This window comes from Alligator mississippiensis, chromosome 5, assembly GCF_030867095.1.
Source record: "Alligator mississippiensis isolate rAllMis1 chromosome 5, rAllMis1, whole genome shotgun sequence".
Lineage (NCBI taxonomy): Eukaryota > Metazoa > Chordata > Crocodylia > Alligatoridae > Alligator > Alligator mississippiensis.
The window spans coordinates 191146804-191172290 of NC_081828.1; the positions used below are offsets into that span (position 1 = coordinate 191146804).

The 25487-nt window shown below is 47.5% G+C and overlaps 2 protein-coding genes and 1 long non-coding RNA gene across 6 annotated transcripts in view; 2 read left to right on the forward strand and 1 right to left on the reverse strand.

Moving 5' to 3' along the window:
- The window catches only part of LOC109285871 (uncharacterized), a 310547-nt gene that overhangs the window by 240919 nt on the left and 44141 nt on the right, over positions 1–25487 (reverse strand). The gene's annotated exons all lie outside the window — the stretch shown is intronic.
- Positions 521–11664, forward strand: LOC132250946 (uncharacterized). Its single transcript, XM_059729119.1, has 2 exons — positions 521–669; positions 5866–11664. The coding sequence occupies exon 2, from the start codon at positions 7725–7727 to the stop codon at positions 8616–8618; it is 894 nt and encodes a 297-aa protein (XP_059585102.1). The 5' UTR covers positions 521–669; positions 5866–7724; the 3' UTR covers positions 8619–11664.
- On the forward strand, positions 15565–23917 carry LOC102565958 (sperm acrosome membrane-associated protein 3). Its single transcript, XM_006260659.3, has 5 exons — positions 15565–15748; positions 18806–18946; positions 19222–19380; positions 20948–21026; positions 22187–23917. Exons 2-5 carry the CDS (start codon positions 18808–18810, stop codon positions 22251–22253), a joined length of 444 nt encoding a protein of 147 aa, XP_006260721.1. The 5' UTR covers positions 15565–15748; positions 18806–18807; the 3' UTR covers positions 22254–23917.

The following is a 25487-nucleotide window of genomic DNA, read 5'->3' on the forward strand; positions in this document are numbered from 1 at the left end:
CAGGAACACCAAACTAGGGGCCATGCTCTTCTTGACCTGCTGCTCATAAACAGGGATGAACTGATGGGGAATGTAGTAGTGGATGGCAACCCGGGCAGCAGTGACCAGGAGATGATAGAGTTCAGGATCCTCATGGGCAGGATCCCCTGGAAAGACCGACTGAGGGGGAGAGGAGTCCAAGAGAGCTGGCTGTACTTTAAAGAAGCTTTACTACAAGTGCAGGAACAAACCATCCAAATGCCCAGGAAGACTAGCAAGTATGGCAGAAGACCAGCTTGGCTTAGCAGGGAACTCTTCAGTAAACTAAATCACAAAAAGGAAGCTTATAAGAAGTGGAAACTTGGACAAATAACTAGGGAAGAATATAAGGTCATTGCTCGGGCATGCAGGGATGAAGTCAGGAAGGCCAAAGCACAATTCGAGTTGCAGCTAGCAAGGGATGTGAAGGCTAAAAAGAAGGGTTTCTACAAATATCTTGGTAGAAAGAGGAGTGTGGCAAGGCACTGTGTGTGCCTGCCACTTTAAGGGCCTGGAGCTGGCAGCCACCAGGTGCCTGATGAGGGCAGCCATTTTGGAGGCAAGGGCTGCCTATATAAACAGGGCAGTTTGGCTGCTGAAGGCCAGGCAGCAATATCGCCTGGCTGGAGGGCTGCTGAGAACATTCTGGAGGTAAGGGAGGAGCTGTAGGGGATGGTCAGGAGGCTCCTGGTCCTGGGCATGACCTAAAACTGCACCCTGCTGGGAGTGGGTGGTCTGGTGGGGCTCTCAGTGGTGCGGGAGCCCCCAGGAAATGTCAGGCCAGTTACCACCCCGGTGAAAGGCGGGTTGGGGTGCCTTAACCCCTTGCCCCCACCACTGGGTGGGTAACCCTGTGTTTGTTTGAGGGGCCCAGAGGGCGGACCCTGGGAGAAAGTGAGGGGCTTGAGACCTGACCCGGATGAGAGAGTACCCTTGACTGGCCCATGCTGGGGCCAGGGCCAGGAGGGTCAAAAGGGCCAGGGGCCCACCGCGAGGGACGCCCAAGAGCCAGGGGCCTGGGGCCCCGACTGGCCTGGAGGTGGGCCAGGGCTGGTAGCCGAAAGTCCCGGGGGGACCACACCTGAGAGGGGAAAATGGCTTCGGGGGGCTAGGTAGCGGAGAGGCCGCCTGATTGGAGGGATCATAGAGGGGTCCTGTTTGGATGATTCTGGGGCCCAGCGTGGGGCTGGTGAGGATATGAACAGCAAGATGCCATCTGCGAGGCTTGGGCTGCGGTATTGGGGAGGATAGGAGCCGCAGAGAGTGCCCCCTGGCATCGGGGCACTAAAATGGGCAGCCTCCCACTTGAGTGACATCTGTAAATGAATCAATTAACACCGAAGCGTGGCGGGCGAGAAGGCGGGTGGTTGGCCCAAGAACAGGTGGGCGGGCCACGGAGATCGGCCCCGAGGAGGCCCCCTGTTACAAGGAGGATCAGGGAAAGTGTGGGTCCTTTACTGAATGGGGGAGGCAACCTTGTGACATAGGATGCAGAAAAGGCTGTAGTGCTCAATTCCTTTTTTGCCTTAGGCTTCACAGGCCAAGGCAGCTCCCAGACTACTGCACTAGGCAGCACAGTTTGGGGAGGAGGTGAGTATCCCTCAGTGGTGAAAGAACAAGTTAGGGACTATTTAGAAAAGCTGGACGTGTACAAGTCTATGGGGCCAGATGGGATGCACCCAAGTGTGCTTAGGGAGTTGGCTGATGTGATTGCAGAACCATTGGCCATCATGTTTGAAAACTCATGGAGATCAGGAGGGGTCCCAGATGATTGGAAAAGGGCAAACATTGCCCATATTTAAGAAAGGAAAAAAGGAGGATCCAGGGAATTACAGACCAGTCACCCTCACACCTCAGCCCCTGGAAAAATCATGGAGCAGGTCCTCAAGGAATCCATTTCTAAGCACTTGGAGAAAAAGATGATGAGGAACAGTCAGCAAGGTTTCACCAGGGACAAGTCATGCCTGACCAACCTGATTGCTTTCTATGATGAGATGACTGGTTCTGAGGATGCAGGGAGACTGGTGGATGTGGTGTACCTTGATTTTAGCAAGGCTTTTGATATGGTGTCCCACAGCATTCTTGCAAGTTAGCTAAGGAAGTATGGGCTAGATAAATGGACTGTAAGGTGGAAAGAAAACTGACTGGAGCATCAGGCTCAGAGACTAGTAATCTCTCAATGTCTAGTTGGCAGCTGGTATCAAGTGGAGTGCCCCAGGCCAGTTTTGTTCAATGTATTAATCAACAACCTGGAAGATGGCATAAAGTGCACCCTCAGCAAGTTTTCAGATGACACCAAGCTGGGAGGAGGAGTAGATGTGCTGGAGGGTAGGGCTAGGATTTAGAGTGACCCAGACAAATTTGAGGATTCAGCCAAAAGGAATCTCATGAGGTTCAACAAAGACAAGTGCAAAATCCTGCACTTAGGATGGTACAATCCCATGCACCACTACAGGCTTGGGGCTGACTGGCTGGGCAGCAGCTCTGCAGAAAACAACCTGGGGGTTACAGTGGACAATAAGCTGACTATGAGCCAGCAGTGTGTCTCTGTTGCCAAGGAGACTAATGGCATACTGGGCTGCATTGGTAAGCGTGTTGCCAGTAGGTCAAGGGAAGTGATTATTCCCCTCTATTTGGCACTGGTGAGGCCACATATGAAGTACTGTTTTCAGTTTTGGGTCCCCCACTACAGAAAGGATGTGGACAAATTGGAGAGAGTCCAGCAGAGGGTGACAAATATGGTGAGAGGGCTGGAGCACATGACTTCTGAGGAAAGACTGAGGGAACTGGGCTTATTTAGTCTAGAGCAGAGGACACTGAGAGGGGACTTAATAGCAGCCTTCAACTATCTGAAGCAGGGTTCAAAAGAGGATGGAGGTGGACTGTTCTCAGTGGTAGCAGATGGCAAAACAAGGACCAACAGTCTCAAGTTGCAGAAAGAAAAGTTTAGGTTAGATATAAGGAAGAACCTTTTCACTAGGACAGCAGTAAAACAGTGGAACAGGTTACCCAGAGACATGGTGGAAGCTCCATCCTTGGAGGTTTCCAAAACTCACCTAGACATATCTTTGGCTTGGATGATCTAGCAGGGGATGGTCCTGCTTTGAGCAGGGGATTGGACTAGTTGCCCTCCTAAAATCCCTTCCAATCCTAACTTCCTATGATTCTATGATCCGCTGGTCAAACCAGCCTATCCCCAGGTAACAGCATTAGCAAGTGGGCCAAAAAGAAGCATGAGCCTGGGGATTTCAAGAAATTACAGAAACATAGAAAAGTAAGGCTGGAAAGGCCTTTGAGGTTATCTGGTCCAAACCCTTGCCTGAGGGAGACTCATTCCTATCCAAACCATTCTATACAAATCCATTGTCTAACGTCTTAGCATAACTTCACTGTTGACAGGTGAAATTGACGGTGGACCTGGTCCTGCCCACTGGGGATGACCTGGTGAGGGGACTGCAGGTCCTTGACCACCTGGACAATAGTGATCATCAACTGCTGGAATTCACTATCCAGAGCAGGGTGTCAAGGGCTTATAGCAAGACTAAAGCCCTTGACTTCAGAAAGGCCAACTTCAATGAGCTTCAGAGATTAGTGGGGGAGGCACTGAGGGCCCAGAAGGTAGAGGAGATGGGAGTCCATGAGGGATGGTTGTACCTTAAGGGGGCGATCCTCCAGGCCCAAAGGGTAACAGTCCCTGAGAGAAGCAAGGGGGGTAAGAGCGCTCAGAAACCCCCTTGGCTCAGCAAGGGCATTCAGCAATGCCTGAGGACTAAAAGGGAGGTGTACTACCAGTGGAAGGGAGGGGCTACCACCAAGGCAGACTACTCCTCCTTGGCCTGTGAGCATAGGAGGACTATTAGGAAGGCTAAGGCAGAGATGGAGCTCAGGCTAGCATCCAGGATTAAGGACAACAAAAAGTCCTTTTTCAAGTACATTGGGAGCAAGAAGAGGGCACCAGGCAAAGTAGGGTCCCTACAAGACTCAAATGGTAACTTTGCAGCTACGCCAGACAAGAAAGCTGATATTTTTAACAGTTTCTTTGCCTCTGTTTATTTGAACAGGGACCGGAACATCCTTCCTGCCAGAGGTAGGGACAATCTTGAGGATAGCTCTGTCAGGCCTTGGGTCAGTGCAGATTTAGTTAGGGATCTTCTGGAAGGGCTGGACACTTTTAAATCTTCAGGTCCAGATGCCCTCCACCCAAGGGTGTTGAGGGAGCTGGCAGGGATCATCGTGGAGCCCTTGGCCTAGCTATATGAGCATTCATGGTCATCTGGCCAGGTGCCGGGGGATTGGAAACTAGCTAATGTGGTCCCCATTTTTAAGAAAGGGAGGAAGAAGGACCCAAGTAACTATAGGCCCATAAGCCTCACCTCGGTGCTCAGGAAGATCTTGGAGAAAATCATCAAGGAGCACATCTGTGGGGGGCCTGCAGGAGAGATCAGGCTCAGGGACAACCAGCATGGGTTTATCAAAGGCAGGTCCTGCCAGAACAACCTGATTGCCTTTTATGACCAGGTAACTAAATCCTTGGATGATGGTGTCGCCGTGGATGTAGTCTTTCTAGACTTTAAGAAGGCTTTTGACACTGTCTCTCACCCCATTCTCGTTAATAAATTAAGCGACTGTGGCATGGATGCCTGCACAGTTGGATGGGTAAAAAACTGGCTGATGGGGCGCACCCTGAGAGTAGTGGTGGACGGGTTGTACTCAACCTGGTGAGATGTGAGCAGTGGGGTCCACCAGGGCTTGGTCCTCGGGCCCACACTGTTTAACATCTTCATCAGCGACTTGGATGAGGGGGTGGAAAGCACATTGTCCAAGTTTGCTGATAACACTAAGATGTGGGGCGAGGTGGACACACTTCAAGAGAGAGAGAGGCTGCAACTACATTTAGACAGACTACAAAAGTGGGCAGATGACAATAGGATGGGGCTCAATGTAGATAAATGCAGGGTGCTGCACCTTGGGAGAAGGAATCCCCAGCATACATACAGGCTGGGGAGTTCCCCTCTTGAAAGCACAGAGGCAGAAAGGGATCTTGGTGTCATCATTGACTCCAAGATGAACATGAGCCGCCAATGCCAGACCGCAGCCAGCAAGGCCAGCCATACCTTGCCATGCATCCAAAGATGCATCTCAAGCCGGTCCAGAGAGGTGATGCTCCCCCTCTATGCGACATTGGTCAGGCTGCAGTTGGAGTGCTGCGTCCAGTACTAGGCGCCGCACTTTAAAAGGGATGTGGCCAGCCTGGAGAGAATTCAGAGGAGGGCCACCTGTTTGGTGAGAGGGCAGCAGGACAGGCCCTATAAGAAGAGACTGAGGGACCTGAACCTGTTCAGAGGAGGCTGAGGGGGCACCTGGTGGATGCCTACAAACTCATCAGGGGTGATCATCAGCAAATAGGAAGAGCCCTATTCTCCCCAGCACCACCTGGGGTGATGAGGAACAATGGTAATAAGCTGGTTAGAGATCAGGAGGCAATATTTTATGGTTAGGGTGGCCAGAATCTGGAACCAACTTCCTAGGGAAGTGGTCCTTGCCCCTACCTTGGGTAAATTCAAAAAGAGATTAGATGATCACCTGTCTGGGGTCTTGTGAACCCAGCATTCATTCCTGCCTTATGGCAGGGGGTAAGGCTAGATGATTTGTTCAGGTCCCTCCTGACCCTAGCTACTATGAAACAGTGATACAACCACAAGACATCACAACCTAGTCTGCCACAAGTGAAGCAGGGGGACAATGATGGCGAATATCCCACTTCTCCAAAGGTTGTTAAACTCCTCTTTCATAAGAGGGAGAGAGAAAGTGCCTATCACAACTATATACTGTTTTTGCCTCTACAAGGATCGTTACCTTGACGTGGTGGACAGGCTTCCGTGTTCCAATGACACCGAGAGTGATGCCATCTGGAGCTCATGCTCCTGGTAAGGCCACCCATGGCGGCAAGGTCAAGGGGGAGGTTCCAGACAAAAAATGATCCAATAAGTCCTCAACAGTGGAGCAGGCGGAGGAAGGCTGCAGCCCCAACAGCTGTGAAGGTGGAAGAAGGCTGCAATGGAGAAGTGGCCCCAGTCATCATGGTTTGCCATGCCACTTAACCTGGCCACCAACCCCCAAGACCATGTAGGCCCGACTGCGCACCAGAGTCCCCACGCTAAACATGCCATGCACAAGCTTCTGTCAGGTCCAAAACCCCTGTAGCAATGGAGGATTGGTGACGGGGACAGGGCTGTGATACCTGAAGGCCTCCAGCCAAGAATCTGCACAGAGGCAGCAGCTGCACAATGGTCATTGGGCACCTGTGTCAGGACAGGGGTGTCCTTTGGCAGCTGCATCTGCGACTGAGCAGTCCTTTTTAGGATACCCTCTACTCACCCTGATGGGGAGGGGACTAGAAAAGATGCGATAAAAATAGGCTATCCCATCTCTCCTGGCTGGGAAGCCACACCCAGCAGGATCACCATTCCTGTGGTCAAAATAAGAAAAAGCGAAACTTTAGAACCTGGAATATGAGAACGCTCATTGACAACCCAAAGACCGATCGCCTGGAAAGATGAACTGCGGTCATGGCTTGGGAGCTAGTAAGGCACAACATCGATATCACTGCTCTCAGTGAAATCCGTCTCACTGCGGAGGGACAACTGAGGGAGGTCAGCGAAGGGTACACCTTCTTCTGGAAAGGGAAACCAGACTGTGACACCCATATCCACTAAGTCGTTTTCGCCATCAGGAACAAGATCGCTGACATGCTCCCTTCAGGTGTCAATGAAAGGCTGATGACCCCTCACCTGCACCTCAGCCAAAACCAACACTCCACTGTCATCAGCACATATGCTCCAACTCTGGATTCCAATGAGGAAGTCAAGGAAAGGTTCGATTCCAATCTCGACAATGCCCTTGCCTTCATTCCCAGGGACAACAAGTCATTCTCCTGGGCAACGTCAATGCCAGGGTTGGACGTGACCACAAAAATCTGGACCAGAACTATCAGGAAGAATGGCATAGGGAAGGCCAATGCCAATGGTATCCTGCTCCTGACCAAATGCGCCCTACACAGTCTTATCGTGATGAACACCATCTTCTGCCAGAAAGACCGGCTCAAGACCATGTGGAGGCATCTGAGGTCAGAGCACTGGCACCTCTTGGACTACATCATAGTCTGAGGTAGAGACCTGTGGGATGTGCTTGTCATGAGGGCCATGAAGGGATCGGGATACTGCTGGACAGACCACCAACTTGTGCACTCAGTGATGAATATCCGCCTGGCGCCAAGTCACTGGAAGATCCAGAAAGCCGCCCAGAGACGGCTGAACGTCACAGCTCTGAAGGACCCTGGACAGTGGGAGGAGTTCCAGGCCCAGTTGTATAGTGCACTGGATCAAGTTCCTACTGCTGATGACATCTCCATCCAGGCACGCTAGGAGCAACTCAAGTCTCCTGTCCAAGACGCATGCGCTCAGACTGTTGGGTTCACGTTGAAATGGAACTAGGGCTGGTTTGATGCCAATGACACTCAGATCTGTGATCTCCTTGAGCAGAAGCGCGCACCCTTCATCACCTGGCAAAGCCATCCATGAACTCAGTGAAAGATGGCAGCGTACCACCGGCTGAAGGCTGCAGTCCAGCAATGCATCCATGACATGAAGAACAACAGGTAGGTGGAGAAGGCACACATAATCCAGGGCTATGCCGACCAGTATGACATGTGTAACTTCTTCCAGGTTACCAAGACAACCTACGGACCCTGCTCCATTGGGAAAAAAAAAACCCTCCAATCACAGGACAGCTCCTGGCTCCTCAAGGACAATGATGCCATCCATCTGTGTTGGAAGGAGCATTTCAAACTCTTCCTTAACCGGGAGTCCACCATAGCAGAGGAGATCCTCCAAGCGATCCCACAATGCCTTGTGGTGTATTCCCTTGGCAGTCCACCAACCAATGGAGAGCTGAAGTGGGCCATCCAACAGATGAAAACCAACAAAGCCTGCGGGCCAGATGGTATACCCACAGAAGTCTACCATGTTGGTGGCTTCCAGCTTACATCACCACTCTACCAGCTTATCCTCCACCTTTGGATCCCCAGGGATCTCAAAAACGCAACAATCGTGACCATCTACAAGAAAGGGGACAAATCTGACTGTAGGAACTACAGGGGGATTTTCCTCCTCTCCATTGCAGGTAAGATCCTGCCCCACATCCTCCTGAACCACCTTCGTCCCATTACTGAGGAGATCCTTCCGGAAACCCACTGCGGCTTCCAACCATCCCAGGGCACCACAAACATGGTTTTCGTTGCCAGGCAGATCCAAGAAAAATGTCAGAAGCAAAATCAAGAACTGTTCGTCATCTTCATTGACCTGACCAAAGCACTCAACTCCTTAAATTGTGAAGCTCTGTGGACCACCTTCCAATGCCTTGGCTGTCCACTGGAGTTTTTCACCATGCTGAGGCTCCTGCATGATGATATGACTACCACTGTCCTGAGTGAAAGATCTGAAACCGACGCCTTTCACATCTGGACCAGGGTCAAACAAGGTTGTGTGATTGCCCCCACCCTGTTCACCATCTACCTGACCATCATCATCCACCTCATCTGAAATGATCTACTATCCAGTGTCAGTATCCAGTATCAACTGGACGGGAAGCTTTTCCATCTTGAGCACTTCTGAGCAAAAATGAAACTCACTGTCACAGGGAGAGACAAAAAGGGGACCCAAAAGGATAAGGGGGGAACCCTAGGAGCAGAAGTCGGGGGAAGAACAGAGGGAAAGAAGCAAAATTGAAAGAGAGTACTCACCTGCAGCGAGACCCAAGGTGAAGCAGGAACACCAGGAGGAACCTGTGCAAGTCATCAGCCGCGCTTTCATACAGCTGCGGCCGGCCAGTGACGTCAGCGGCAATCACTGGTCAACGGAAATAAAGAAGATGGCCAGCAAGGAGACAGGAGGGCAGACGCCGGGAGGAACCCCAGCCAGAGGGGTCGGAAGGAGGCTCAGAGTGGAGCAAGCGGGGCCAGAAGCAGAGGTTCCCAGCGGGAGTGGAGCCAATGCCTCACGCAGTGAGGGAGGAGCTGCTGCCGGCAGGGAAGGCAAAACTGCACTCGGAGCACTAGCTCCGGTGCGGAGAAGGGAAGGGCTGGAAGGCAGGGACTGGAGAGACCCCAAAGCTCAGCAGTCACCGCGAAGAAGGGGGAGGCACTGACTCATCATCCAAGCTATCGACCAGGTGGGATGGTGAAGGGACCCAGGGGGCCCCGAAGGTATGCCCCAGAGACAGGAGCATTGCCGGGAAGCCCCAGAGAGAGGAAGGCTTCAGTGAAGAACTCCTGAGGAGAGGGCAGGAATATCAGGAGCCAGAGTGAGGAAGGGAAGGAAGCACAGGGATAACCCTATGGTCTTGCGACCATGGGGGGCGGGAACCTCAGATATCCTCTCAGCAACCCCCCTACCCACTTTAGGGGCTATGATTGGGCCTTAGGGGCCAAACGTGAGTACTGAGGGGTACTTCGGGGGTGGTAGAGACACCCGGTTACGTTGAAGGTTTGTTGTAGCATATTTTGTGTTTTCCTATGTTTGGAGGGGTTGAGTGAAAGGAGACGCGAAGAGAGCTGGTGGTTGGGTAAGCCTCAGGACCAAGGGGTCAACAGCAAAGGACATCAGTGGGCCCGAAAGCGGGAGAGACCTAAGGAATCCATCGTGCGGGAGTGTGGGCGCAGAATCAACAGTGGCCTGCCAGGCTGGGTATAAGGGCGAGGTAAAGGGGAGGTGGAGCCTCGCAGAAGTCCACCAGAGAAACAAGTAGCCCGCAAGGGAATCTGAGCAGTCCTGAACCCCCACACTGTATTAAGATTCAAAGTCGTGGCAGGAGAGACAGGGCAGGACTGCATCAGGAGTAAACACCACCGTGAAGGGCCACCTGCGACAGCAAGGCGGACACCAGCATACATCCGGACCAAAACCGCCTGGGACAAGATGTTCAAAGCCAGGCAGGTACACTCACCACCAAGGACATCCATGACCTTCAGTTTGCGGATGATTGCTGCGTGATGGCTCACTCTGCACAATGTGTGCAAGCGACCTTAGATCTCTTCAATGCTTCATATAAGAGACTTGGCCTGTCCGTGAACGTCACCAAGACAAAGGTTCTCCACCAACACTCCCCAGGCCAGCTGAACATCCCTCATGCTAGCTACATAGATGGGGAGGCTCTGGAGTACATGGAGCACTTTCTGTATCTCAGCAGCCACCTCTCTCAACAGGCTACCATAGATGAAGAATTCTGGCACCAGGTCAGCTGTGCCAGTGTCACCTTCTTCAAGCTGCAACAACGTGTCTTCGAAAATAGACCTTTGGACGAAGATCCTGGTTTACAAGACTGTCGTGCTGATCACCCTCCTCTACTGCAGTGAAACCTGGACCGTCTATCGACACCACATTAAGACCCTTGAGACCTTTCACTAGCAGTGTTTGCATCGAATCCTGGGGATCAAATGAGACGACCACCAGACCAGTGCGAGCATCCTCCATAAAGCTGTGTCCACCAGCATCGAAGCCTTGCTCTTGAGAAATCAACTCTGATGGACAGGCCATTGCATCTGGATGTCCAAGAACCACCTCTCTCGCCAGATTCTTTTTTCTCAGCTCTCCGTTAGCGAACACTCAAAGGGCAGCCAAAGAAAACAGTACAAAGAGACGCTCAAGGTCACCCTCAAGCACAGAGGCATCACAACACAAACGACTGGGAGGAGCAAGCTGCTGACTGTTCTGGTGTTGCACCACCTGGGTCCACCAAGGCACGCAACTCTTCAAGGCCCAACAACTTGATACTGAGGCGGAACTGCAGTGGCAGAGGAAGGAGAAGGAGACCAACCCAGAGTTGTGAATCCCACTCCCACACGCAACAACATGCCCCCCATTGTCAAAGAATGTGTATATGCAGAATTGGGTTCCTCAGTCACCTGAGGACTCATCAAGCCTGACAGACATCATCCTCAACTCTGAGGGACTGCCAATGATTACTGTTTGGCTTCTATTCCATTTGGGAGAACACAAAACAACAACAAACTCTCCCTATGCCTGAATAAGGGTGTTTGTGCCTGAAAGCTTGCAAAGAACAATTTTTCCAATTACTTAGTTGGTCTAATAAAAAATATCACATTTACCCGAAGAATTTTGTCTGGCTATATCACAAATGTAGTAAGCCAGGAGTCATAGCTTGTATTCCTTTCTCTGTATACTTCTGCTCTACCTCTAGTCTCTCACCCACAGTGCAAATTCCACCTACAAAACAGATAATGGTGGAAATTAAAAAAAGAAAAAAAAAAGCCAATCGTTACAAATAGCAAAGAGCAGACCTGTATCCTAACTAATATTCCCCCTGCTACACGTAGGAAATAAAATTAAAAAATGAATTACTAGAATGAACAATAAAGTAAACCTTTGTTCAGCGTCAGAAAGAGGCAGTTGGGATCTAATTATACAATGCAATTTCTGACTAAGCAGAACCTTCAGGAATGTATGCTATACAGAAATAAATCAGCTGTCTGGAAAGTAATATATCAGTAAAACCAGGAAGAACTTGGACTCCTAACAAAAAGGTATTTAGAGACTAATACCACTGTTGGCTGTCATTCAAAGCCTACCCATTGAAAGAAAAATAATAATATACTAATAACATGAAATGTTAATGAACAGATGATGCTGGTAGGACTGCAAACAAGGAAATGTCACAGAACTCCTATTGTATGGCGGTCCAGTGTATTTCACCAGCCTGCCCTTGGGAAACAGAGATCGAGCATGAAAATTCTCCCTGAACTGAGAAGCAGCACACGGCCTGTTCCCCATTGTATGGATGTCCTGAAAAATATCAGGTTGCAGAGGGACTTTAGGCCCTCTGCACAGGGCAGAATTGCATATGTTCTGAGGGTCCTTACAAAGTTCCAGAAGTCTAAAAGGGAAAAAATACATGCATCATTCTGCCGGTGGCCTGGCAGGCTGCCATAATCAGCAGTTGGCAACCAGGCACTGATAAAGTTGCTTCTAGATGTTCCGCTTCCTCACATAAAGTAAGCAGATGAGTTCAATGTACTACTAACCTTCAACCAAGGGGGAAAGGAGGTATTTGAATACAGAAGGTGAATGACCCCTGCTTCATTGTCCCTAATTCAATTCAGCCGAATCCAAATCTGAAGATTCAATGCTAATTCAGAGAATCAACTATTTGGACATAGACACAGCTTTAAATTTTTTTCTACATACCTCGAGGTAGCAGGCACGGCTTGTGAATGCTGCAATGCTAGGGTGAATGGAGCATCCCAGAGGAGTTCGGGGGGGGGGCCCTCCACGTGCTTGGCGGCAAACCCGGAAGTAGACCGGAAGGACTTCCAATCCACTTCTGGGTCCACTGGGGAGCATGCTAGGGGCCCCCCCCGCCCCGGGCTCAGCAATCAGCTGCGGAGCGAACCCGTCCACTTCTAGTGCTTCCAGTCCACTTCTGGGTCTGCTGTTGAGCGTGCTGGGGAGCCTCCTGTGCTTCTGTGGGGCACTTCATGCAACCCAGCATCGCAGCACTCACGAGCCCCTGCTAACCAGAGGAAAAAACAGTTAAAGTTGTCTCTATGTCCGAATCTTTCCAAATCAATTCAGAGGGTTCCGATTTGATTCAGAGAGATTAAAGAGTCCTGTGATTTGATTCAGATTCAGAGATTCGGCCACCAAATCAGGCCAAATCACTGCGGAATTGAATCAGGGACTGAAGCGTCGCACAGCCCATTTATCGGCTATATATGAACCAGGTACAGTGCTTCTGTGAAATCAGGTTGTACCAGGAGAGCACACCATCTCCAGTGGTTGAATTTTAGCAACTCTGCTCTTGTCTTATTTCCATATAAGCAGAGGGAGAAAGAGAGGGAGAAAAAGGACCATCATTTGTCAGTCCATTCCCAGGCTCTTAAATCATGGGGTTAGGATGGGAATGATCTGCAGCCATCATCTCTGAAGCAGCAAAGATGAAAGTCAGACAAAATAATCCAAAGAAGTGCTTTACTGTGACTATTAAGTCCCTAAGGATTTATCAGAGTTTACTTTCCTCTGACTGCTAGGAGAGACTTCGGCTGAAGTCCATTAAGCAAATTGAAAAGCAGAAGGAAAATAAACATAGATTAATAGAGATAGGAGCTTTACGAGGGAAAGGAAGCAGTTACTTCTTCTGACAAAGCTCCTGGGCTGATATTCAGATTTTAGGGCCCTCAGACTTTATAAATGGAAAAGACTGTTCTTTCCTCATTAGCCTGCTGGTAGTCATAAAACAAAGTTAATAGCATTCTTTTCCCACCACTGAGAAGTCCTTAGAAGCTAGAGTACTAATATGATCCATAATGTTTCAGTTCAGTGCATGACATGCAGCTATTTGTTTCTTTGTTTCCAAGCAGGGAATTAAGCTGTAAATCTTGTGGTGTCACAAATACTGTACTGGCTCTCTGGCACTCTATCTCCTACTGAAACCAAAACCCATCAGAAATACTTCCCATACAATTAGGAACTTGCAAGTGAAAACAATCAGGCAGAATTCATTCCATTATTACCCAGGCATTGTCATTAATATTTAATCTAAAGGAGAAGTCTTTTAATGTTTTGAACCTTTCAGAACTTAGTAAAAATCATTTTAATCTAAGAAACTGAGCAAATTTTATCATTTCCCTGGGCTCGGTTGGAAATTTTAAAATAAAGCTCATCAACTTTGCTTGGCATTACAGAAATAGTTCTGGAAGGAAGGATCCCCACCTCTTCACTCCCGTTACTTTATATTTAAATGGGTTTATTTATGCTCCATGCTAACAATACATGTACAGTGAGGTGATAAAACAAAACCAAACTCATCAAAATCAGTAACTGAACCAGCTGTGCACCAAGGACCAGCTCCTCAGATCCAGCTAAGCTGCAATATCAGAAAGGGAAGCAGGAGTGGTTCTGAGCTCCTGTGAGAGGATACAAGAGGAGAAGTGTGCTCCTCTTTGTGCCTAGGCAAAGCTGAGGAGGAGAACACTAGACTATGTCCCTAATCAATGGTCTTAAGCATGGATCTAGGAATTTGAAAAGTGGGCTGTGGGAGATGCAGCCAGCACCACAGGGTAGCTAAAGCTCATGCCCTCAGCAGGTAGACCCCATGTGGCAGCAGCTGTTAGGGATGTTTATGAATCCCTGAAGCAGGTAAGACTCCATCCCCAAACCTCCAGCTCTCAGCACCCCTCTCTTCCAGTGTAGTCACCTCCCCTTCCCCCTGGGTCCTTTCCAGCAGGGTATGGCTAGGGTTTGCCTCTTGGCCCCAGCTGACCCAGGGGTGGGAGGAGCCCAAGGGCTTCTGTAAGCAGCATCAGGGGGTGCCAGGCTTGGATGGGGCCAGCAGCAATGGTGAATGGATACCCTCTTCTAGGCACTCCTGCTCCCTGCCCAGTCCCCCTGGGTATCTCCTGCTGGCCAGGAGCAGGTACTGGAAAGGGAGGCCTACTGCTACCCCCATCTCCAGCCCAGCCCAGCCTGACACCTTGCACAGCTGCTCCCTATAGTTGGAGCCCCACCAGCCTGGGGCTCCAGCCATGCCTCAGACTCCACAGGGGACCTAGGTATCAGGGCTGTGGAGAGCTGCAGCCACAGCATATAACCTACATTGTAGAAGGTGGGTAGGACTGCATCGCAGCACTACTGAGAACTGTCCGTAATCTTAAGTTTAAGAAGGACTAGAATGAGACTAGTTTGGCTTCAAAGTCAGAAACTTACTGCATGTCCTTGGGTAAGTACCTCCAGAGAAGATCAGCACCTAAAACGAGTATAATAATACTTCTTCTGCCTGCCTTGCCAAGGGACTCTCTCTCTGTGGGCCATCTCCATTCCAGAAGTACCGTCATGAAGCCTGCCCTTCCCACTTGCTCCCGCTCCCACTCCACATGCACCAAAAGACTAGGGGCTGAAAGGTGAGATACAGCGTGCGCTGGGTGCACATAGAGTAGTTACTTTACATTTTGCAGGGCTCTAGCTTGCTTGGAGCAGGCATACCTCCCTTGACAACAACACACCCGAGTGGAAGCAGACACAGCCTTCCACAACACAGAATTTGTTGTTTGAAGTTATTCACTGAATAATTTATTTGATAACTCTTGGCCTGCATCTTGCTCCCCCCGCCCCATTGTGCTTGCTTCAAGCAGGAGATGCTTTTGATGCAGGCTTTACTTGGCTACGTAGTATCATTTTATGGCCTAACTGCAGGAGTGAGTAACAATGGCCAGGTGTAAATTAAGAATTCAAAATTATTTCTCTGCAAATATTCTACAATGGTATCTTAAAATTCTGCATTTTAGCAAACATTGGCCAATAGGCTTATGTGCAGGAGTATTTTTCAGTTTATGTGAAAATGACCCCAAAAGGGTTACACACACACACACACACACTGCAAAGGATGGTTTGAAGAACTATCCCAGCTCTGCTACAAGCAATGTAATGTTTTACATTACTTAATTCTGCAACGTATTTTGTAATGCAGACAGCTGAGAAAAAGTACACGCAACACAGCCACGTTGCATGGTTTGAATTGAGACAGACGGTGCGCTTCGGCGGGACAAGATTCTAGAACAGGAGCAGTTAGACACCGAGGCAGCCAATGTCAGTTGGGAGCTTTCAGGCCAGACCATTGTGAAGGGAGCCGTGGTCAGACGCTGCGAGGGAAGGACTGATAGGTATCGCTGCGGTCCTTTAATTCTTGAATCTCTCTGATGCTTCCCTCCGAGGCACGGGGAGCGTTTCACTTTTGCTGCTGCCCCCTGTAACTGCTAATAAGTACCCTGCCTGTGTCTACCCTTTTGGTCAGGTGCTTTCCACCAACATCCTGAAACATAACAGGGACTAGTTAAGTGTTTAGATCTTAGCAGAAGCTCAAGTGCAGCCTTGCAACAGCCAGTGCCTTCCTCTTTTAGTACTGTAGGGCAGCAGCTCCCGATCTGTGGTACGCATACCACCAGCAGGACACAAGCAACCTGTCAGTGGTACGCGGTTAACAGATTTATTATCATTACTTTATATGACAAAAATTTGCTGGTGGTACTTAAGGTTGTATCATTTTATATTGGTGGTGCGCAGTCTGTCAGAGTTTGGGAACCGCTGCTGTTGGGTTACCCAGTGCAAATGGGTATTTCCCTCATTGGTAGTTGGTCACCAAAGAGAGGCGCCATAGCCGAATCCTTAGCTGCAGCCAAGTCCTGCTGAACACCTCCCTCTGCAATGCTGCTCAACAGCTTTACACCCCTCTGCTTTCCTTGGGCTGGCATAGCTGTTCCTTCCTCTCTCTCCAACATATCCTCTATACACAGGGCAGGATAGGGCCAGGTATAACAGTATATTCCTTAACTGATTGATAATGCCATATTTCTACTTGCTTTGTGCTGATGGAGAAGTGCAAAGCAGATAAAACAAGGGAGCTAAAAAAAAATTTTAAAAAATCAGGCCCTGTTCATGTAAGTCCAGTAACTATTAAATGCAATACAATATTCCCAGTATTGCTAGGTTGTTTTTTTCCCCCCATTTTCATGGTGGCAGGTCCTAAGAAAACGAACATAAGGGAGAAGAAAAGAAATGTCTTTTAGTATCCAGAACTGTCTCTCTCAACACCAAAATACCACAATGAAATGAAGAAAGTCAACTCATTTTTAACAACTGTGCATTGGTGGGCTTTACAGATCCAGTGTTAAGACTAAGGTAGAAAATACAGGAATTTGGTAACCTGACAAAGTCCCAGGGAACCCCTAAGAAATTCTCAGAGAATATCTCAAGCTAGAACAAGAGGAAACAAGAAATCTGGACAACAACAAAAAAAACCCAGAAAAGTATATTCAGTCACATGAGTTTGAGGAAAATAATAATTTGAAGAATAGAAAAGAGGGACACCAAAGAAACACAAGAGTACTCTAACACTTTTAGTGCGAAGGCTTTTTCTTAACCCATATCAATTTGCTCTCCGATTTCATAAGATTTCTTCCCACTTCCCTCCCTCCTTCCACACAGGCTAGGGACAGAAATTACACATGAACTGGTATACGTAGTCAGAAACTGTTTTAAACGTGAAACAAAACAGAAGTTCAGTGCACATAGACTGATTTCAAAATGGTGAAATCCAATTTAAGATAGACCTGGATGGATGTAGTATCAAATTGAATCACTTTAGGTTAGACTGGTCTATCAAACTTTTGTTTCAGAAGGGGATCTGGAACAGGTTAGGTCGCAGTCCTCCAGCATCCCAGGATGCACTGTAGTCCACTGCTAACCCTTGCTATCAGGGCAGGCTTGCCTCTGCCTGATGTCCTCTGGTCCAGCTCAGCTGGGTGTCCTTCCCCCAGGTTGTCACAGAGCTAAGGCAGCAAAGCCTCTGTACTCCAAGCCATGGGGGTGAGCAAGGGGGGGACCCCCCACCCCAAGCTGGGGTCTGGACAGAGGAGGGAAGCCCCCTGAGGCTGGGGGCTTTCCTCCCATGCAGCCCAACTCCACCAAGCATCAAATGTCCCACCTGCCCCCCACCTCTCAGCCATGGGGGGGGGGGAGGGGCAGATTTTCTGCCTGGCAGAGCTGGCCTGCACAAAGGCTGGGCTGCCCTTCCCTTCACCTCCCCTCCCCTTCCCTTCCCAAACAACCCTCCTCCCCCCCCCCCACCATAGACTGGAACTGGGCAGGAAGGTCCATCCCCCACTCCCCCCACGGCTGAGAGGCAGGGGAATTTTGAGGGGGGCAGAGATGGGAGGCGTGTAGGAGCCTCTCCTGCCTTCTGGCCTTAGCCAGTGCAGGCATCTGCCTACCTTGGCCAATGGAAGAGTGAACATGAGCTCTATTTCTTAACAGTCCAATCTATGCCGCTTAGAAAAACCTGCGTAGATTGGATCAATTCCACCTGGGGCCTTTTGACTGTCTGTATTTAGCCATACTCTCCAAGCCAAGCACCAGGGAAAAAAACAGTTGGTTGCTCAAGTTTCCCTGCAGCTCTGTAGGAAAGGCCAAAATCCCATTGTATGAAAAGGAAAACAACAGGCTTGCTAGGAGTGGAAACAGGTATGAAGAGGAGAGAGAGAGAGAGAGAGAAAGAGAGAGAGCCCTAGTAGAAAAGTTACTGCTGTTTTTCTCTGAAAGCACAGGGCTGAAGTTCTTCTCAGATAACTTGCCTTTGACTTCTAGGATGACTTACTGAAAGTGGTAATCATTGCATTATAAGGCTGATGTGAATATGTATCTAAGGGTTGGTCAGTTTGGGTAGTGTTTCCATCAAAGCAGCCAATGCCAGTGTCCCAGGCTCCTGCTCAGCAACTAACTGAATACCACAATAAGCAGCCTCAAATGCCTGAGCCTCTAACGGGCACAAGCCTTTGCCAGGTGGATCAGACTTGTCAGGCTTCCAGTTCCCAGGAGACACCTGACCCTTCACCATGAGAAAACGGACTGTGATGTTCCAAAGCCTTAAGCCTCTGTGTTTTCTATGTTTACACTAATAAAACCTGTTAGAGTTTTAGATTATCCAACATTTGGTGCATGTATGTGCCCGCACATACACTGCATATGCAGGGATACTCTGAGGACCAGATTATAGCAGTGGGAGAAGGAGCTCACAACAGCTGTGGTGGGAAAGTTCTGTCCTGGTTTATCTCAGAGCCAGTCCTTCCAGTCAGTACCTGTGATGGGGTGAGATTATCGCCTATGTGCACTTTTCTTTCACGTACTTAATCCTTATCATTGCCTCTCAATGATATATTCTGCAGAGATGAAGGCTCTTGCACTTCTGCCCCTGTTTGGCTGCTTAATCATGGCCAATGAAGCCAAAGTGTTTAGCCGATGTGAACTAGCCTACAAGCTACAAGAAGCTGGAATGGATGGGTATGAGGGGTACAGCCTCGCCAACTGTGAGTTTCAGTGCTCTCCCATCCCACACTTCTTTACCTTCTCTCTGATTTTATGTCCCGGTGCCCAAACTTCCTCCCTTCAAATCTTCAGGACACTCCTTTCCCTTTGCCATTTTTCATATTCCCCCTATTGACAGACCATCTCCCACCTCTGTGTCTTTCCTCATCTTTTTCCTCGGTTTTGCCCTCACACATTCCCTCATGTTGCCCCTCTTTCTCTCTCTCTAAAGACAGCCCCTGATGTGGGCACTGATCATGTTCTGACCTTGTGCCAGGGATCTGCATGGCGTTCTTTGAGAGTGGATTCAACACAGCAGCAGAGGATGACAATGCAGATGGCAGCACCGACTATGGCATCTTCCAGATCAACAGCCGTGTGTGGTGCAACAATCACCGAAGCCCCACTGAGAACCTCTGCTACATGCCTTGCACTGGTGCTGTATAAATCTCCACATGGTGCCACTCTGGGTGTGGGGTAGGAAGCCCTTAACTGGGAGGGTTTAGGGTGAAGGGTATGGGTGGGAAAACACATCCTTCTCTTCAGTGGCCTTGTGGTGAAGGGAAGGACAATAGCCTTGGGCTGTATCATGTAGATGCTCTTTTAAGATGGGGAAACTCCCAGAACAGCCCCCAGAAAGAGTTTTCCTGGGGAGCCACACTGCATGGGATGGGATGGGGATGGAAGGTTTAGAGCCAGAACAGAATCTAAGCATAGTATGAGATACAGGGATATGCAAGCCATATCATGAAGTAAAATCATTGTGCCTTTCACCCAACAGTGTTAAAGAATTTCACAGATTTGAATTAATTCAGTCTCCCAGCTCATCTGGAGGAACAGCATTAATACCCTAATTACATGGAAAGTTTAATTATATTACAATTACAGGTACTCCTTACTTAACATTGTCCCAGCTAACGTTATTACGTTGTTGATCTATTAGAGCACATACTCATTTAAAGTTGTGCAATGTTCGGTTATAACAGTGTTTGGCCACTGCCTGTTAGCAGGTAACTACTGTGACGTAACTGGATTTCCTTAACATTGTTTCGTTTAAAGTCGCATTTTTCAAGAACATAACTATGACATTAAGCGAGGAGTAGCTGTAACTTGACTCTCTCAGCCATTTCCCCTCCTACCCACACACTTGCTTGTTCCAGCTACTACACCAGAAACTGCCTCCACTGGAAAGTAGCAGGGTCAGGCGACCTGAGGCAGGATACGGCTGGATATACTCCCAGCTCTTGTGCATACTGAAAGGATTCTCTTCCTGGCCTCTCTGGATAGGCAGAAGCCCTACACTTTCTCAGCCCCCCATCAGTGCTGCTTCTGACTCTTCTCTCTGTATGGACTGACAGGTAGAGTGAGTGCAGATGTAATCCCTATCAAGTCAGCAGCTCCTCCCCCTCAAGATCCAGGCACAGTCTCTCTTACTGTAGACACTGTCCCCATACCTACTCTTGCCTATGTTCAGAGGCCTTCAACAGCTCTTTCCTGTAATGATCTCTGCCCATTCAGACTAGCTTCACATTCCCTGCTCCTCCCTGACCTCTCTCTCCTCACCACTTCATTCTCCCTCTTCCACATGTTGTCCCTCTCAGCCCATCCCTATCCTGCTACTTCCTCCCCTTCTCTCAGTCTCTCTCCTCTCTCCAATTCCCTTTATCCTATCTCTTGCTTTGTACACATGAATGGTGGATGGAGGCCATAGCCGACCTCTCCATACCTAGTCTGTAGATCATTCTTCTGCATGCACAAGAGGAACAGAGGATTCTACCTGCCAAAAGTCAGACAACATAGGGGCTATTGCTGATCTGGAGTCTCTTGATTCTCTCAGCTCTGATACTACAGCAGGGATACCAAGCCCCTGCTTAGCACTACTGGGAGAGCACTGTGTAGGTCAGCCAATAGGGCACACAGCTGGGCAGGGAGTTTTGCTCTGGACTCACATGTATGATACCTTTGAATCTCCCAAAATAAACACCCGCTCGCACTCTTTGCAGATTTGTTGTCAAGCGACATAACTGATGACATCATCTGTGCCAAAAGAATTGTGAAAGACCCAAAAGGAATGGATGCCTGGTAAGGGGAATTCTGGGAAGGGGACAGAGGAAAATTGTCAGGTACATATATCTGTGTGCTCACCAGAAGTCCCACAACTGTTTGTACCAAAATAATGGTTTTATCCCTAGTATCCTGACTTAGTTCCTGTTTGAAGAATAACATTTTACCTTCAGATAAGCAGGAAGGGCATGCTTCATGGCAGTCCTTCTGGAATGGGGGTGGTATGGACATGCCCACAGAGAGAGTCCCTGGGCAAGGCAGACAAAAGAAGTATTATTATATCCATTTTACAGATTGGGCACTGATCACTCTCTGCAGGTAGTTCCTCAAGGACACACAGTAAGTCTCTGACTGAAGCTAAACTAGTCTTGGTCTAGTGCCTGCAGTTTCAGCTGGACCCATTATCTTTCTGCATTTCCTGTGGTGCAGTGCCACTGTGCATGTGTCACCAGAGAGGCATTTAAGAGGAGTCACGGTAATACCAAGATACTACAGACACTGTACATTACTTTGCCATGCTGCCAGTTATGCCTCTGATGAAGCACATTCTACCACCCTTACCTTGAGTAATATATTACTGTTTAGGTTTTTCATCTAAGGGGGGCTACTTAATGGTAGATATTTGGTATGAGTAAGGGTAGCAGAATCTGGCTTTATGATTCTGAATCTAGGCCTGATATTAGAAAGACTTTGTGACAACGGTGCACAGCATCAGCTGAGTTCCTCAACCCCTAGATGGATAAATGAATCATACAGTTTAAAAAGTGTACAGTCCATCCATGGTAACCATTTTATGTGTCCACACTATCTCCCTGTAAGTGAAGTCACAATTGGGCAGTTTACTCCCGGATGATAAAACTAGTTGAAGTATCACAGAATAGTTTCCCACTTCCAACTCATATGAAACAATTATCACAAATCAGTTAATGAGTGCTGCACTCCCCCCTAACCCCCTTCCCCTGCGCTTGGCCCACCCCACACACACACACTTTTAACTCAGTTTAATTTTCTGTTCATGTCAAACATCTTAAACCAAGAATCCTTTCCTGGGGTTTACTTTGTTAGATTCCTGCCTGTTCCTCATTTTGACAGACTACTGAAAAGTATCTGATTATGAAATATAAATAAAATAGTAATAATATAACTATGTTTCTTCTCTTTGCTTTCTTCTTCTTCAGGGAGGACTGGACAATGCATTGCAAGGGGCGAGACCTGTCTGAGTGGGTGGATGGATGCGACCTGTGAAAGAAAAAGTCATCAGCTTGGATCTGCTATGACTAATCAGGGCTGTCTATGTTTTCCTGAAAGGGGAATGTCTGTCTTTCTGTGAATCACTTCTGGCAGTTCATATTTACAAACAAAATCCACTTTACAAACCAGAAATTAAAAAAAAATAAAATTGACCTAAAAGATTTTTTAAAAAACAAAATAGAAGTATTAATTTTTAAAAATTCAAACTCAGCTTTTTGTCTTCAGATCAGACTTAGTATATATAACACTCAAAAGATTTTTCCCAGCTCAGCTGTGAGAGTCTCTGAAGATGTAGCTGATAGGCGAGGCTGTGGATGAAGCAAATTATTTTGGGCAGATGGGTTCTTTGGAGTTTTCACAGAAAATCAGTTGGGAAGCCTAAAGGGAAGGTGTACAAGCCTGGTCACATAACAAACAAATCATATTTACAAGTATAACAAACGGTAAAAAAAATATGGTATGTTCTTAATGGGAGCTGTGCAAGACCCCCAAATATTTTTATAAACTATTTATGAAAGTTCAAATGCTGCACAATTCAATAGTCATGATTATACATGCTTGCATTTGAAATATACAAAAAACACAATGCACATTGAATCAATTTTCAAGTAATCAAAAAGAAAAATGTTAATCTGGTCTACTATTTAGAAGAATTCAACTATGAAGCAAGCACTGCAGATTCCACAGCCACCCCATGTAGGACAGCAATGCCTCAAATTCGCTCCAGGTGAGCCATATAAGGTATTTTGTGCTAGTTGTTGCAGAGTCATATACAATATTTTATTCTAGTTGTGCTAGCAAGTTCCACTGATCCTAAGTAATTGTATTGTGTCCTGATTCTAATGGAAGCCAACAGGAGTTTTGCTATTGGTGCCCCTAGCATATTAGTAAAGCTTCTAGTATATTTGTAACTGTAGAGAAAAGTGTTGTTTCATATGTGATGATGTACCTCACCATCTGCAACCCCCTTTTAAAAATTATAGATCCACCCATGTTAAGAGCCTTACAATTTTTACAGAAAGACCAGGGTTAAAGAGTAAGTGTCACAGCTGGCTGCATCCATATGTAAGAATTGGCTGCACCTGGTTATTTACTTTAAACTTTTTAGAAAATGCTTAACTACCACAAAGTAGTTTTCACTATGAGGCGGGTGAAAAAATTAGAACAACCATCCTGCTATACAGGATTCGGTCTAAAGGAAAATCTCAGCTTCAAACAACCCCAAACTTCAGAGGCTTTGAAATCCAACCCCAGATCCAAATCTGAAAGCCTGGGGCTAAAACTTAGATATTTAATGAGAATCATTTCACAATAGACCCTTCTTGTAAAACAAGCTCCAGATCCTAATCCACATGAATTTAGCATGTGGGAGATCCAAATACTGCATCCAAACTTTGGAGGAGACAGATTTCCATCTCACTAGACACAGTACACTGGCTTAAGCACCATATTCTCCAATATGATTTGCTTTGCAGACCTTGGTTGCATATTTTGCACATGTTCTGAAGACATATGAAACTATATAATACCTGAGTGTTGCACAGTAGTTCTAAGGCTGAAGCAGATGTTGAAAAATGATAGAATTCTGTGAACTTTCTGATGTCATCAAGTGCAGCTGTCTCAAAAGACAAGTAAAAAAATCTCCTCTTCTGATAATCTGTACAGCTAGATAGATACCCCTTTATTGTATTTTTATAGAGTAATGGGGACACTGAGTGATTCCTTTGGGTAATGAGTGACTGAGTGATTGATCTGCCCATCCCCTTTAGGTATGTAAGGGAAAACTGTAGTCTGATTCACTTTTACTTGGAATTGGAGTAAAGAACTCACTTTCAACCTTAGCCATCTGTAATCTCAAAGGACCTACAGAATGCATTTTCCTTGTTTTCTGTGTTGAAACCACATTTTCCATTCACTTCTATGGCAAACACTTGCTAGGTTTTCAATCCGATTAACAGATTTCCATAGCATTTCAAAACCTGTAAACGTTCTGATGACATGAGTCTTCTAGGTAGCTTGGCAAGCACTAATGTTTGAGCTACCTAACTACTAAAAGACCTTGCCAGCACACTTGGACAACAGGAGCCATGAGGTCATCTACAGACACATTTTAGGGAGGCATGAAATCTCCTACCAAGACGAATTACATAGAGGGCCTGATTCTGTTCCCCAGTGAAATCAAATAAAGCTTTGCCACTGACATCAATAGAAATGGGACTGACCCTGAACGGTATGTCATCACACAGCAGCACATGGCTTCAGTGCACTTCAGAATTTCCATTATCCACCCCATCCTTCAGAAGTTTATAACTTGGACACAAATATTCACTTGGCAAACATCTCAGCCTACAAGCAAATTAGGGGATTTGTTTTTAACATTTTTTCCACACACAAAGTCATCTTGGACGTGTCTAAGTTGAGGGCTGCTATATATAGATGTTTACCAGTTTCACAGGATTTCTTGCACTATCTTAACTTTAAAAAATGATTTCATCCCCTTTTAAAGGGAAACTGCAACATAAATTAATGGATCTCCTAAACACTATATCTAATTACACAGTGTTTTAAGTCACTAACAAAAGGAACAATGAACAGGCAGGAAGCTACTGCAATAGGGTGTTCACTCCTGCTACTCTAACTCTTACAAATAAAGCTGGTGGAAATTAGTGGGACAGTTTGGCTGCATCACAAATTGCAGGACTGATTCCAGGAAGTGCCTCTCCCATGTACAGAGCTGCAGCAAGATTCTTGCAAAGATGTTGCTGCGAGTTAACGGAATGAATCTGGTGAAGTTGTTCAACACTATCATCCTTTCTGAACCTCAGCATTTGGGTAAGATTTAAAGCCTGGGTGTCTGTTTGTTAGGAAGAGAAATTGATAATGAAGTCATGTACTTCTTTAATGCAATACTATTTATGAAGGGTATGCAAAGTCCTGCCTCCCTGAATACAGAAGAATCATGAGATGGATCTGGGAGCAAAGTCTCTTCTCAGCCCATACTCTGTCCAAGAAGCTCACTCTTGGCTACTTTTTATGGCCACATGCCCAGTCCTTATTTGATGGTCTCCTTGGTCCATCTGTTTCTTTGGTGTTTCTCTCTCAGACACGAATGCACACACACCATACTCAGCTCCATCAAGCAATACTCCAGCCCTTGTATGTGCTAAGTCAGGCTCAGGATTGCCAACTATCTGTTAAAAAAAAAAAGGCTAAAAAGGCATGTCCATA